The sequence below is a fragment of the Haliotis cracherodii genome, unplaced genomic scaffold, assembly GCF_022045235.1.
Source record: "Haliotis cracherodii isolate W230 unplaced genomic scaffold, xgHalCrac1.p SCAF_21, whole genome shotgun sequence".
NCBI lineage: Eukaryota > Metazoa > Mollusca > Gastropoda > Lepetellida > Haliotidae > Haliotis > Haliotis cracherodii.
This window is the reverse complement of record NW_027266277.1, coordinates 9,993,947-10,010,353: the sequence shown is the minus strand read 5'-3', so window position 1 is coordinate 10,010,353 and position 16,407 is coordinate 9,993,947. Positions and strand designations below refer to the sequence as shown.

General features: G+C 38.6%; 1 protein-coding gene across 3 annotated transcripts in view; it reads right to left on the bottom strand.

Moving 5' to 3' along the window:
• Nucleotides 1–12,355, bottom strand: part of LOC139470824 (small cardioactive peptides-like) — a 32,504-nt gene extending 20,149 nt beyond the window's left edge. The window contains exon 1 of one of the 3 annotated variants that reach the window (XM_071253124.1): nt 12,201–12,355. In XM_071253124.1, the coding sequence (XP_071109225.1) occupies nt 12,201–12,269 (69 nt within the window). In that variant the 5' untranslated portion in view covers nt 12,270–12,355. The remainder of the gene's footprint in view (nt 1–12,200) is intronic. The other 2 variants (XM_071253125.1, XM_071253126.1) reach the window with 2 other exon arrangements.
• Nucleotides 12,356–16,407: the final 4,052 nt, after the last annotated feature.

Sequence of the window (16,407 nt, the reverse complement as noted above, 5' to 3'; positions counted from 1 at the left end):
TGCTTGACATCATCGCCTGTGAAGTAACGTGTGATGACGAATGAACGGAAACCTTGTGTGACGCGCCGCTGAAGATCGTTGAGGTGGTAATTAACACGTTGAGTGAAGCTTCTGAAACATTCATGTACCATTTTCCTTTTCAATTATTCGAAATCCTACCTGTGGTCTACAAGACAATGGAGATGTAATTGAATGAAAGCATAGAATGGGATCACAACGCACGCCTGTCTGTTCTCACGCGTTTTGTGGTACACGTTAACGCTTTGGTCGTTCCTGTATCACGCCACATCACGTCGTCGATGGAGTAGGGTGATAAATTCAGGGATGAGCGACTGTGTCCTCGAAACATGACGTTATGTGACTAAATATGGCCTTCTGTTTTAATGTGGCCTACATGTGGATGTTTCTCTGGATGCTACTTTCTGGTTACTTGCGATACACCACTTCTGTTGACGTCACTCTCCTGTCAGTATACCCATAGCAAGCTGAGAAGTTAGTTACATAACATGACCGGTAATACAGCCTATGTACATTATAAATGTTATTGTTGAAAGAGAATTGTCGGTATTTATAGGTACATTTGCCATTCCTTGACACAGATTCTCAACATAGCTACGTTCAATTGCTGACATTATTAATGAGTTTATGTTATTAAAGGCGTGATACGTAATCAATAAAATAAAAATAACGAAAATTAATTTGTGTCATGGCAAGTCCACGGATACCTTGATGTAACTAAGTCATTATCGAGACAATGTTATTTGATTATGGCGAGCAATCCAGGATATATGACTGCAAACACACGTCGGTGTCATGGAACTCATTTCTTTGAATATGTGGGCTCGCTTCACGGGAACCAAGACTATGAGTGATAAAGGAAGAGAGAAACATTAACAATTCAAACAATTAAAGTAGGTTAATGGATATCTTTCTGGTTAACATTTTGTAGTAGGCCATGATTTTGTTTATAGTAGCTATATGACAGCAGCCTGTAAATAATCGAGTCTGAACCAGACAACCCAAAGATTGATCTTATGAGCAACCATCCATGATGTCATCCATGTCACCGAGTCTGAGCACTCGATCCATTAAGTCACCTTGTACCGCAAGCATAGGCTGCTGAGGACCAAACCTTCACGCGGACTATCTATGGTACATGTATGTGATGGGGACTAAAGAAGATGCATTTTCCTTCATACACAAACCATAATATGATGAAACATATTGGGACTGACTAAAACAAAGATTCTCCTTGGCACTCATTGTGAAGAGATTGACCGAGGTGTATGGAGACAATCTGATCTCTTTCTTCTGTGTTGAAGGTCTAACCAATGTTATCGTGGGTCTCTTTGTGTTGGTTTATCAATCGTCTTAGCGCTTTCAAAGTGGCCGGATATAGCTTTACCATTTCTAGATAAATATTGCAAGTAATTAAAATGAATACTCAGGGTATATTCTTAAACCGATATGACGTATTATTCATTAAACCTGTACCATTTATCAATATATATTCTTCATAAAAACCTTAGTTATGTCTTCATAGTTTGTATTTATCAGTTGATTTAATGAAGAATAACTGTCATTTCTTTATGCGCATACATATAAGTTATACTGAGTTCATTCACATACATCTGTTTTCAGAATCTGAAGAGAGGCATCACTTGCGTATCGTTCGAACTAATTAATTATATATTTTTATCAACCACACCCTGCTTGTGACATAAGTGGATTCTACAGGGAACTCCTCATCTTCGATCACAATGTTCGGGTTCAAATAGTCATTATTTATCGGCACACTTATGGGCTTGGCAAAAGGCTTGTGTCAAATGACAGTCTATGTTATTCCGTACAATAGAGTACCCGATGAGTTCCTGACGCTTCGTTGTCACTTGCCCATACCATTAGCGATTTAACTCTGATTACAGGCATATCCCCTGACAACCGAAGGTAATCCATAACAATCACCAGTCAATTGCATTTATGACAAGGTTGTCGATTTCACCATGTAAAACTGACCACGGTACACCTGAGGCTTACTGAGGCGACAATGTTGAAAGCCTTGTCAATGATATCAATAGTAGATCATCATATTTTAATTGTCACAGAACAAGGGTGTAACCAGGAACAGGGTATATTCATCACGTAGAAGTATTAGTGTTTATTGACGACACACTTCACGGTGGCGCCTGAAAGGAGGTTTATGAAACATTCTACCTATTTAACATGAACATCACCCTTTGGTCAAGCAATGTAGGAAAACCTTCACATCCCATGATTGTCTAAAACGTTCAACATCTTTCTACCATGTGAATACAATAAACGTTACTCTGTAGGAGAATGTTGTTAATGGATTCGCTGTTGAGAAAATCATATAAAAATATTATGTGTTATAAAAGCAGTGAAGTACTCCATTGCGTGTTTGTTTCAATTCGAACATCCTAGTGGCCAGCTTTCAAAAAAGCTTCCAAAACAGATACTGTCACTATTTTACTTTCAATAAAGCATAATAACTATCAAACCGCGAACAACTTTTGCACATGGAACTGCTGGAATTCTTCATCAGAAGCAGTTCTTTACGTTTTTAATTAATTCTATAATTCCCTGTTCATGTCAATGGCATCTCAAACACCATCACTCTATCATTATTCATCTACGTAATTCAGTGTTGTACCCACACCTGTTGGAGAGGATATAACTTGTAGTTCATCCATTTCACAATGAATACATGTTTAAACTTCAGTGGACAATCAATTCAAATCTACCGTCATCATGTAGAAGACAGTTAAGAACACATTAAATACAAGGTGTAAATTAAAACAGGGGGGCCATAACATACGGCCCTACATCTAAGTTCTAAAAGCAGTAGTAAAGTCTCAGTTTAGTTACGATTCCAGATGGGTATCTACGCAATATGTCTTCACTTATAATAGTGAGTGAGTATGGTTTTGTGCCGCTTTTAGCATTATTCCAAAAATATGACGACGGGGACACCAAAGATGGGCTTCAAACATTCTACCCATGTAGGGAATGGAGCCCGTGTCTTCGGCGTGACGAGCGAACGCTTGAACTACTATACTACCCCACAGTCCCTTTAAACATGATTTTGACATACATGTTCATGAACCCCAAACGAAAGTCATTTAACGTGATCAATTTTTGAACCTGCTACCTCTCTCATATACATTGTACAGCGAAATTGAATATATTTTGGGGATGTGTTCCATGTGTTTCTCAACTGATACCCTGATTAGATCTAACATAACACATTTTATATATTATTCTACACGTTTCACCATTATGACCTGATTTGATCTGCGACATATTCAAACATTAGTGAGATATCACAACTGTTTCATCAGTGTGTCCCTGTTTGATCTACGATGTTATCTAACATGAGGATTTTGTCTCTGTGTTTCACCAATGATTAAAATCACATTATCTGACATAAAAGCTCCGTTTCAACTGCGGCTGTTCATACAAGAATATTCATGTATATCAAATGTGTTGCCCTAAAACTGACTTACGAAAAAAGCGCAAAAAGCCGTCTTTGGTTAATTATGAAAAAACATTGATATGCCTTGTACATATCTTCGGAAGTCTGACATATAGAGAATTCAAATATATAAACACAAGTCTATACAAGATTGAAACTTGTATCGACGAGTGTTGATATATTGGATATCAACTGCCACAACAATGAGAAGCTGTCTATGATACAAAATCATTCTTCCTACTTTTAAGTTTATAAACAGTAATATCCAGTGTATTGAGTGTATAAAGTTCAGCGAACCAGCTTCAGTGGCAGGGCGGTTGGTGATATCTATTGATGCCATGGTAAAGATGACGTCCCAAAGACCTACAAGGCATTGTGATGCAATTTATCTGACACATGCGGCTTGATCTCACTCAAGCGATATCTCCTGTGGAAGTCAGATGATTATGAAAGGCAGAGTATAATACATTTGTCATGTTAAGATCTGATATACATAGTGATGGCGACGCATGTTATCCGTGACAAGTAACCCAAATACATATTCATGGTTTAATGAGTGTCCAATGTCTGTTAACGTTCGTATATCTGCTTATATAATAGACAAGGACATTCAAGTAAGGTATCAGAGTCGCATTTCTGGTTAAAACATTCTATCACCACTACTCTACCTGCTTCACTACAATGATAACTACAGGAAAATATAAGTAGAAGAAGCAGAAGCCTATTGCTACACTCTGCGTCGAGTACAAACCTTGCACGGTAAATAAAATCAGCCTCTAGTCACCCTTTCTATAGGAAATATCAGCTCACCAAGTATTCTGGAATCGGTGCATTTTCTTCAAAGGTTCTATCACAACGTTATTAGATTGTCGCTACACATGATTCATATTTCATGATGAAAATGAGTTGCAGCCGGACGCGACAAAAGCTTTGACTTCAGAAATGGGATTAACACATTACATTTATATCACAACATGTTCTGAAATGTAGAAAAGGCACAATCAGAATGCTGCTCATCCCGCACTGTATAAACATGTCAGAATGTTTGAAAGAATCCACTGCGCGTCAGGATTGACTCTGATGCCGTCGAAGCGTTTTTAAAGTGAGAAAAAACTTGCGTCAATCAAAGTATCTCTATTTTCATGACGTCGCGATCTTTAACTGGAATTCGGTGAGTAGGGTCGAACAGATTAAAGTAAAGAAATACATCCAGGTCCCATTTTAGTCACTACATTGTAGGGTACCGAGCCGAATGTGTATCAAATGTGTTAATTTCAACGTTTCGATTAACAAAATCACCAGTGCATTGCAATTAGTCACAACGTGGTGGAGATCCCAAAAGTCAATTCTCTGTCACGAACTACTGAAATAAACCCTCCAAGCCTCTTTTACAATGAACGATGGGGGTGTTTATGTCATTTAAATAGTTCTCGCCGTGCGTGTGAGGGAATAAATTAAAAGCAATTAACCAATTACTAGGTCCCATTGGTTTCCATCCACGCTGACCTTCTTGAGGCTAATTCTTAGAAATGATTATTTCGTATGATTAAGGCACTATCAGCATGTTTGAAGTTTGTTTACTTCCCTTCGAAGGCATCACCTAAAGTACCTTGTTTCCTCGCAACGTTCTAAAGAACCGTCAGAACAATAAGGATACACACCATTCCTTCCATCTCCATTAGTGTGTGAGAAGCACCGAGGGAAAGATTTGGCGAACTATTAGGAAATTGCCATGCTTCTTGCTTACCATAAAGGAAATGCTCTCGTTCACTGTTGAACACTATGAAAGATCCACAGTCTACCTAATTGTCAAGGGGCTCAGGAAATTAGTGTCACCTTCATCGTGGCTACGTGTATTCCTGTCCAGCCTCATTCATATTTAACAAGATACCATTGGCATGCTTGCCTTTATATATCTTTTCATCGTAAACTTAATTGGACTATTTTGTAGGTCAGTTGATCAAGTCACACTGCGTGTTTTACGAAGAAGAGCTTTTCAAACACAATTTGGTTCCAAATTAAAACAGTGACGGTGTTAGTGGACCATCCTGCTGTCGGCTGATGCTGAGAGTAAGAAATGTTATCAGGGCGAGATAACGAGCTGATTGGTTGGAATTTGATATTCCGGTGATATTTCTGACATAACATGACCTTACAGATTTTATGAATCTTGGTATGAACAGTTACTGAACAAAAGCCCGCAACTGATTGAGCCTATGCAAATTTATAACATATATTGGCGATACTAGTCCTGTTATTTTTATGTTATTTTCATGTTCTTGTCATGATATTTGCTATGTTATTATAATGTTATTTGCTATGTTATAATAATGTTATTTGCTACTTTATTGTCATGTTAATTGCTGTGTTTATTGCAGTTTAATCATCATTGTAAGATTAAATGACCATAGTGTAATCTAGTCAGAGTCATGGGTTGACGTCTCTCAGTGTATTTAACAAAATATGCTGTCGGTTTACAAACTTATGATATGGGTACCCGGAAGTGGAAGGATAGTCTGTAGATGCGACTGGTGTCTCTGTACGCGAAAATGCCTCAGTGGAAGCTTGGATAAAATTTGGCATTATAAGTTTTTGACTTCTTGTTAATACCGATGATGGTAAAGAATATGATGTATGCCTGAACTAGGGTGAGACATTCCAAGTCGGTAATGTACAAGTGAACAGTGTATTAAGTATTGCTGCTAAACAAAGGGATGGTTTGCCAACTGTTCTAAAATGCGCGTTTCACGACGAATTTACTCTTAAAACATTTCTCAGATCCATATGCCAATCATTGCCGTTTTAAAAACCATTAACAAACTATTATTATCAATGTCATTTATCATCATCATCATCATATCGAATGAAATCCTTGGTCGCCCCGATTATGTTTCTATGTTTGTCAGCAACATACAAGACTTGCATCACTTTCGGCTTCCTCCTGTATCAAGCTGACACGCCGTGAAAAGAAAATGGAATATTGTTCAAAGCATCGTTAAACCCAACACACTCACTCCATTACTCATCATCACCAAATACTCAGCATCACTTAAATTTCGTCACATGATGGCAATGGACAACTCCATATTCGTTTTATCGATACGCTGTGGTCTTCTTCTCGTGCGTGTGAAACAAAAAAATAAAGCTAATGACTATAATTTATGAAATTGACAAGGGAAGCATCGCCTTATGACAACGTCTAGCGATAATCACCGAAGTGTTAACCAACGAAATAGACACGCATAGATACATCCTTACCTTCCTGCATGTGGGAAATACCACAACACTGACAATAAACTAACGGTTTGTATAGATTGCATCTCAAATGGGAATAGTTCCATACAAACGTAGCATAACTGATAGAAGCCATATACAAAGCTGTAACGATTTCCTGTCTTGCAACAGACAGAATGATCTGTGTTAGGACACTTTTGTCGGACGTGAATTCTCAGGGAGAATTTATAGAACATGGCCCTTTTTATGGTAAATTACATGAACTAATCCTGTTTTGGTCGAGGTGTCATAAAAAAATCTGATTCAAAATGTCTGTCACTGAACATGTGTTTCCTAAATCGATTTACACTTGAGGCAGAGCTTCAGAAGGATTCCAAACCAATTATTTGTTCTCACTCATCCTTAAGTATGAAACACTTGTTGCTTGCATGACATCACATTAACTTGCTAGATGTACAGCGAGGAAACTTAAATGAGATGTTCGTATGCGTTAACTGTTTTCAACTGCCGTTTAACTCTAAACCTCTTAAACAGTTCACTTGTATATGTACTTGAATCTGTGTATGTACACATGACTGCTAAGGTGCCAACCATTTTGATACAGTCGGACCTGGCTCTCCCTTTACTAATAACCTGTATTTCTATGGGAATAGTTCCATACAAACGTAGCATAACTGATAGAAGCCATATACAAAGCTGTAACGATTTCCTGTCTTGCAACAGACAGAATGATCTGTGTTAGGACACTTTTGTCGGACGTGAATTCTCAGGGAGAATTTATAGAACATGGCCCTTTTTATGGTAAATTACATGAACTAATCCTGTTTTGGTCGAGGTGTCATAAAAAAATCTGATTCAAAATGTCTGTCACTGAACATGTGTTTCCTAAATCGATTTACACTTGAGGCAGAGCTTCAGAAGGATTCCAAACCAATTATTTGTTCTCACTCATCCTTAAGTATGAAACACTTGTTGCTTGCATGACATCACATTAACTTGCTAGATGTACAGCGAGGAAACTTAAATGAGATGTTCGTATGCGTTAACTGTTTTCAACTGCCGTTTAACTCTAAACCTCTTAAACAGTTCACTTGTATATGTACTTGAATCTGTGTATGTACACATGACTGCTAAGGTGCCAACCATTTTGATACAGTCGGACCTGGCTCTCCCTTTACTAATAACCTGTATTTCTATCTTTCAGAAGATATAATAAATTATTTTTCTGCTATGTATAGGAGAAATATAACTGCGGTTTTAAAGTGCTCCTGTAATCTGTAAGATAGTCTGATGATGAAGGAGGCGGTGGGGTTAGCCTCGTGGTTAGAACGTTCGCTTGTCACGCCGAAGGCCCGGGTTCGATTCTCCACGCGTGTGAAGCCCATTTCTGGTGTCCTGCCTCGTGATATTGCTGGACTGTTGCTAAAAGCGACATAACACCATTCTCATTCACTGATATTGTTGGTGTCTTTTTGATAGTTTAGAAAATACAAAAGAACGCGTACAACGTGTGATTACATGTGGTCAAATTAGGTTTGATCTATTAATGTCTATGAGAAGGATAAAAAAATGCTTTCAAGGAATAAGGACGAGATACATAAAGGTTATTCGGAACTTTGAATGTTATCTTGGTTGTTAAAAAGTAGTGGCACATTTTATTAAAGGATCTGTTCTTGTAATGAAAATCGTTATTTCATAGAGTGCCATTACTTAAAATGTCAAATTGTCTTTTTCATTCTTTGTAACAATGGTTTATTGGTTTACAGGTCAATATGTTATTATGATATGTGAAATGATGCTGTATCATGTTGCCCTGGAGAAAAACGTTTGTGGACATTCATTCGATTACAGGTCAATATGTCATTATGATATTGCAAAAGAAGCTATGCTATGTTTCCCTGGGGGAATATGTCTGTGGACAGTGTTGGAATAAAGTTATAAGGGGACAAGTTAGTTCCGCAAGATAATATTACTAAAGCTATGAAAACAATCTCAGTCAGTGTTGGAAGACAAACATCTTGCCATTATCACAATGGAACTTGCTAACAAACGTTAAGACATCTACCATTACCGTGGAATAATCAAAATCCTTCATGTGAAACCAAGCATAAAAGAACATCAGGATTATGCCGGATGAGCTTCTAGAAATATAACTCTCCTACTATGGGCATGTTTGTACACAAAAGAAGTGAAACAACGCATAGAACATCCTTACAATGCCCAAGCAAACGATGTCTCACATGCCATTCTTCCCTTTATATTGATTGTAATTCTTAATGAGGAAAAACGACAGTCGAGGACTGTGAAACAAACGGCTGGTTTTGGAATAGACAAAAACAATGTGCCTTAGGCTACGGTAGGCGTCCAACGGATCTACTTTAGTTCCTGGCGACGATGCAAAGCATGAAGAAGACGAAACTCCTTATATTTAATAAGTTTAGACAAGTGATGTCGTGCAAATAGGAAGGAGATAGGCCTTTCAAGTTGATGTGTCTTGGGGTTAATTTTACATTTCGACATCTGATTCATCCTCATTTTGCCCCAGCGTCACCCATTCTCTTTGTTTCGACATGTTCCTTTCTGTTTCATAATTTCGAGAATTCTGTTTTATTGGTACTGCGCCGTTTGTCTTCATCTTGTACGGATATGTTAATCATGATGCAGCTAACAGTATTTGCTCGTGACTACATTCTGATTCTGTCTCTCTCACCCTTATTGCCTTCTCGAAGGAGTTTGGTTAAGTGTAAATGAAGTCAGGTATTTGAGGTTGCCGTCAGCCCGTTTCCTATAGCATTCTTTGATATTTTCAGAAGAACACGTAGTTCACGTTCGCTGAATTAATCCAATCACTGAAGATTTCGAATCCTTAAAAAACACTTTTTACAATAAAAGGTCAAATGTCTCTGTAAGCACAACCAGTATCGTTTCATCTAGTTTTCAGGAAGTTATTCTTTTTGAGGAAGCAACAGTGTTGGTACTATTAGATTTACAGTTGTCAAACAGAAAACCAATTATCTTTTGCTCTTCCAGGTTAGCTTCAAACAATGAAATGTAATCTACTCTAACAGTTTACAGGAACGTTTCTAAGACTTACAGAAGCGGTCTCTTCCAACTTGCCCTCAGTAAATGTTTTACATTCAATTCAGAGTAGCAGGTGATCTGATAATAAGGCAATGCTGTTGTTGTTTCATGTTTCATATAAACTTTCAACTATTTCAACAAACTCTTTGCTGGGTACGTGCCATCTAAAGCACTTTACTGATACTAAAACCATATCTTATGTGCACCATGTATGATACCATGTCGTAAAGACGTTGAAATTCAAGCTCGGAAGCGCCAAGGCCTTGGTTTGCCTATTTACCAAATGGGACTCTACGGATATGCAAACATCAACTTTACAATTATGCCATCGAAAAGGCCTGTAGGCACAAGATATACTGAACACGTTTGGTAGATGACATGACTCAACACAGAAAGTGACAAAATGATTTGTGATGTTTTTAAGACTCTTGGAACTTGAGTCCATTGCAACAACTCCCACATCGAAACGACCTTTTGCAAACGATTCTATGCCGAATCACCCCTTACCGGCCACGTGTAATCAGTGGGTGAGTGAGTGAGTGAGTGAGTGAGTAAGAGAGTGGGTTGGTTTTACGCCGTTATTGGCATTACTCCAGCAATATTACCGCGGGGGACACCAGAAAAGGACTCCACTCATAATACCCATGTGGGGAATTGAACCCGGTCCTTCGACGCGACGAGCAAACGCTTTATCCATCAGACGTCCGCACCGAGTGAGTGAGTGAGTGTTTGATCATTATTTCAGCCACATCACGGCAGGGAACAACCACGAATTGTGGGGAATCGATCCTGAATTTTCGCTGTGACGAGTCAACGCTTTGGCCACTAAGCTACCCCGTTCAAGTGGAACGTCTCACTAAGACATGAAGTCACGCTTACCCTTGTTATTTTACTTATCTTGACATTATGTCATTCGCGACAATCATATTGTACCAAGATCCATCAATCTATATGATGTAACACACACGCAAGCAGTAGAGCGGACATTAGCAGATGATAAATGGCTACCGTTACACGAACATGTAGGTTGTGTTTCGCTTCGTTTGTTTTGTTACGATATAATTAAGATTACAAGTATTATACAAGCTATCATGATTACAATACGCCTCTTCAACGTTGAATTTATTGATATATTTATCGTTGAACACGAACATGAGTTACTGCTTCTTAATACAACAATGACAAATGCCCGCTATAACAGCGAATATCGTATTGTAAAAGATTTGCCCTGTAGAGATTAAACGAGGACTATTAATGTGATCATTAATAAGGTCAAAAAGCAACTATTTGTGATTTTTTTCTGACGCAAACTCCAATTATTTTGAAAGTTGATATGCTCATTAAATTACCCAAAGGATCTCCCGTGTCGCGTAATCACATCAATAACATATTTTGTCAGTCTTTGAATATTGACATCTTTCAGGACAGGTGGGTTAACCAAGTACTTAGGATTCTTGAAGCAGACCTTTTTGCGTTGGATAATTACTTTTCTATTTCTGCTCGATCATATTCTTCAAGAGAATCTTTGACGTAGAAATTAAGATGAAAACGAAATATCGATTTATACTTTGGATAAATTGCAACTTTGAAACCTTTATTATGTAAGCTTTTGTGTTTCATGTCCGAAACTTAAAACATTTGAGAAAAACGAGTACATGTGTTTGGGGTTATTCTTTGTTCTTCATGACATTCCTTTGGAAAGTGAGATGGAGACAAGAACACCCTATGTCGAGGGCCGTGCTGACCCACGGTAACGGCGTATTTTAGGAAATTAGGAAAGGTTTTGGAAATCATTATGATCATCAGATTCGTTCATATTATTTTATTCAACACTTGCATGTTTGGGACTTACAGCATTATTTCATGAATATGTAAGGTTTGCCAAGGCTGATTTAGAGGTTTCTGGTAACGTTTTCCTGATATTTGAATATAAGCAAGTCTTCGACAGCAAAAACATTAAATATGATCAATGGGTCATTTTAGAGCATGGACGTGTTTACAGTTCTATATTTCAGGTGGTATAGGTTTCTTACTCTCATTTTACCTACACTTGTACTTGATTATGTTATTAGTCAAAGATAGTCAAGTGAAAAGAGCAAAAAGATGAGTTGTCAGTCATTTGAACACACCTGGTACTTTTAATAGCATAACCGCAATAAAATCATGGCTATATAAGTTTTCTCAAGAACAACAACAACAATGTTGTGCGGGTTAAGAAGATTTCGTATATATATATATATATTTCGTATTTCTTCCACGTAAGGGGCGAAGCTTTTCCAGTGTATCTAGATTTTATAGTTATCTTTTTTTTAAATTACTAATAGTTTTGAATAACAAGTTAAAGTTTAAATATAAAACCTCCAATTACAAAGTTGAAAACAGCTTCACTTACCATTGCCTCTGATCCAACAACAAGGATGACCACCAAGCCAATACTAAGTCTAATAGCAGAGGCTTCCATTATGGTAGGACAGGCTGTGGTTTCTTTCTAAACGTCCTGGAAGTCAAACTTGCAACTGAAATGATCGAGATAGAGACCAGTCGGACCAAATATACTACAACGCCACCCCCAACCCTCCGGCCCACCCCACTTGCCAATAACCTCCCCACGAGGCGTTGGTTTCCTCGACAACGTCACTCCAGACCAACCAATCAGCGCAGCGAGGAAAACCTACGGTGGAGTATCATGGAATCGATGGTTGCGCCCTAGCCGTTGAAATCAAGGATTTGGTTGTCAGTTAATTGTTCCCCGGTTGTCACAGATCCTTTTTCATGGGCTGGATGGTTTGTTTCAATATTCCGTGATTTGATCCAGCTGCTGTGTTTTATATTATGGATACACCTACAGTGGTCTATTCCGTAACAAAGAGGACACCGTCCACAGCGATAAGAGAATCGATGTTGTACTGACGTTAAGAGAATAGGTATCACCCATAGGAGTAAAGCCACATTACAATGAAAGGTATCATCTTCCAACACAGTCGCGTCCATGATAACCTAATCCCATATGGACTCTCATCCCTCGATGCTTATTTGCTCCTGTGGGTTCTACAAGAATGGACAATTGGTGGTCTATTATAGAGAAAGAGCAGATTAAATTGGTTCATTGCAGTATGGAAATATTGCCTCAAAGTTCAATGGAAACTATTATATTTGCGTTTTCCGTCATCCTGAAAGAAAAAAAACCCTACTGTCCTGAGCCTAGTATAAAGTTTCTGAGCTTGGTAAAACATCCGCTGTCAGACTCGGACAGGTTTGTGATGGCATATTGTTATTCAACATCCGTTTTAATTTCAGGAACTGAGTAAGGTTAGATGTAGAAGTCGTATCATCAACAGTTAACCCTGATCGGGACACTCGGGGATGAAAAGGTACAAAAGAAACAACTCCCGCGGGAATTGACGAAATTGAAATGGATACGTTTCATTGTTGCTTTATGCGACTGGAGCCTATTTTCACCATCAATTTCCATTAGATTGGTGTGTGAATAGGCCAATACTTGGCACCAATAAACATTGGACAAATGAAGTGAATTTTACTATTTATGATAGCGAATGGCGTAGTTCTAAACGTGTGTGATAGTTGATAGTTCTTAAAGGACCCCTCAGGTTTCTATCTGACAAATCGGTTTGGCTGCTGAGCGATTCGTGATGTCGCTGGTGTGTTCTACCCATGATCCAACACAGGTTGGACAATAAGTGTTGATGAATGAATAGCCAGACATATAAATAAATACCCTCACAACCAATTCCGTAACTCTGGAGAACGTGTCATTAGATAGTCCCAACTTGATTATGCTTCCAGACAATTAAATATGAATCGTTTTAATGAAAGAAGTTGCAACGTGATAACTATTTTGATAATTTATACGTGTTTGTCATGTGCATCGCGTTATGCATCCGTTTTATCAACCATCTGCAAACAATATGGTGAGACTTATTTAACAAATACATATCATATTCCTCCCGAATGTATTGATATCACTTAATCAATACAAATGGATTAGAAGAACAAATTAATCAATTGCAACACCATCGTCTCTATCAATACTGCGTGTTAGGTAACGAGATAAAAAATGTGACGTGGATCCCAAACAGTGGTTTGAAATATTGTGACGCCTTCCGCGTGAAGTGTAGAAGAACAACCTGCAGAAAACAGGCTGTCCTTATCTTTTGTGAACGTTTTGTAATGGTCAAATGTCGAATTCCCTTCCACTGATTTATCCATCTGAAGTAGAAATAAAAGAGACCAGTCACCGCCTCATTTATTTCATGTTTTGACCTATGCACAAGGATTCAAATTGACAATAAAATATCCACAAGATTGTATAACAAAGGGGATGACTTCACCTTTCCAATAGTCAACTTGCCCTTTATGTCGAGCAATATTCCTGCAACTCCAGCCTTTGGTGTGCACAATTTGAGTACAATCGAGCATGATTTCAACGGGCCTTATGCGACTGCTCCTCAAACGTTTTTTGAACAGAGTTACAGCATCCAAGGCCCCAGTACAGCTTTAAAAAGGCTTTATGGTAGACATGTGGAGGACCAAACGTATGTTCCATGCAGTTCCCTATCACTATAGGATAGACATTCATAATCACTTTCTTATGATATGGTCTGACTCGTACAGTGGACTCTGCTTTATCCGATATTTTTATAATTATGGAAAGCAATTTGTCGCTTTTACACAAAAGTATAAGATAGATCGAGATTGCAGTGGTGATTGAAGATCAGTGTGAAAGTATAATTGAAAACATAATGTAGCATGTAAGGATGAAATGTAGTATTGAGAATGAATGATGTGTTCAAAGAGATGAGTAGTGAATAAATATCGCTGAGGTTTCATAGTATATAGGGATGACTGAGGTTTCGTAGTGTATTAGGATGGCTGGCGTATAGTGTTTAACGAAGCTGACGTATAGTGTATAAGGATGGCTAAGGTTGTGTAATGTATAAAGATGGCTGAAGTAGTGCAACGTATAAAGATGGCTGAAGTAGCGTAATGTAAAAAGATGGCTGAATTAGTGTAATGTATAAAGATGGCTGAAGTAGTGTAATGTATAAGGATTGCTGAAATTGTGTAGTGTAAAAAGATGGCTGACGTGAAGTGTATTAGGATAACTGACGTGTAGTGTATAAGGATGGCTGAAGTAGTGTAGTGTATAAGGATGGCTGAAGTGTAGTGTAAAAAGATGGTTGGCATGTAGTGTATAAGGATGGCTGACGTACAGTTTAAAAAGGTGGTTGACCTGTAGTGTATAATGATGGCTGACGTTGTGTAGTGTAAAAGGATGGCTGACTTGTGTATAAGGATGGCTGAAGATGTTATAGTGTTTTAGGATGGCTGAAGATGTGTAGTGTATAATGATGGCTGACGTGTAGTGTATAAGGATGGCTAAAGTTGTGTAGTGTAAAAAGATGGCTGACGTGAAGTGTATAAGGATGGCTGACGTGAAGTGTATAAGGATGGCTGAATTTTTGTTTTGTACAAGGATGACTGACGTGTAGTGCATACGGATGGCGGACGTGTAGTGTATAAGGATGGCTGACGTGTTGTGTATAAGGATGGCTGACGTGTAGTGTACTGATGGTTGACGTTGTGTAGTGTATAAGGGTGGCTGGCGTGTAGTGTATAAGGATGGCTGACGTGTCGTGTATAAGGGTGGCTGGATTTGTGTAGGGTATAAGGATGGCTGAGTTTGTGTCGTGTATAATGATGGCTGACGTTGTGTAGTGTATAATGATTGCTGAAGTGTTGTGTATGAGGATGGCTGACATGAAGTGTATCAGGATGGCTGATGTGTAGTATACTGATGGTTGACGTTGTGAAGTGTATAAGGATAGTTGACGTGTAGCGTATAATAATGGCTGGCGTGTAGTGTATGAGGATGACTGACGTGTAGTGTAAAAGGATGGTTGACGTTGTGTCGTGTATAAGGGTGGCTGACGTGTAGTGTATAAAGGTGGCTGATGTGTAGTGTAATGATGGTTGACGTTGTGTAGTGTATAAGGATGGCTGACGTGAAGTGTATTAGGATGGCTGACGTTAAGTGTATCAGGATGGCTGACGTTGTGTAGTGTATAAGGATGGCTGACGTTGTGGCGTGTATAAAGATGGCTGATGTGTAGTGTACTGTTGGTTGACGTTGTGTAGTGTATGAGGATGGCTGACGTGAAGTCTATAAGGGTGGCTGACGTTGTGTAGTGTATGAGGATGGCTGACGTGAAGTGAATCAGGATGCCTGACGTGAAGTGAATAAGGATGGCTGACGTGAAGTGTATAAGGATGGCTGACGTGAAGTGTATAAGGATGGCTGACGTGTAGTGTATAAGGGTGGCTGACGTTGTGGCGTTATAAAGATGGCTGATGTGTAGTGTACGGATGGTTGACGTTGTGGCGTGTATAAAGATGGCTGAAGTGTAGTGTAAAAAGATGGTTGGCATGTAGTGTATAAGGATGGCTGACGTACAGTTTAAAAAGGTGGTTGACCTGTAGTGTATAATGATGGCTGACGTTGTGTAGTGTAAAAGGATGGCTGACTTGTGTATAAGGATGGCTGAAGATGTTATAGTGTTTTAGGATGGCTGAAGATGTGT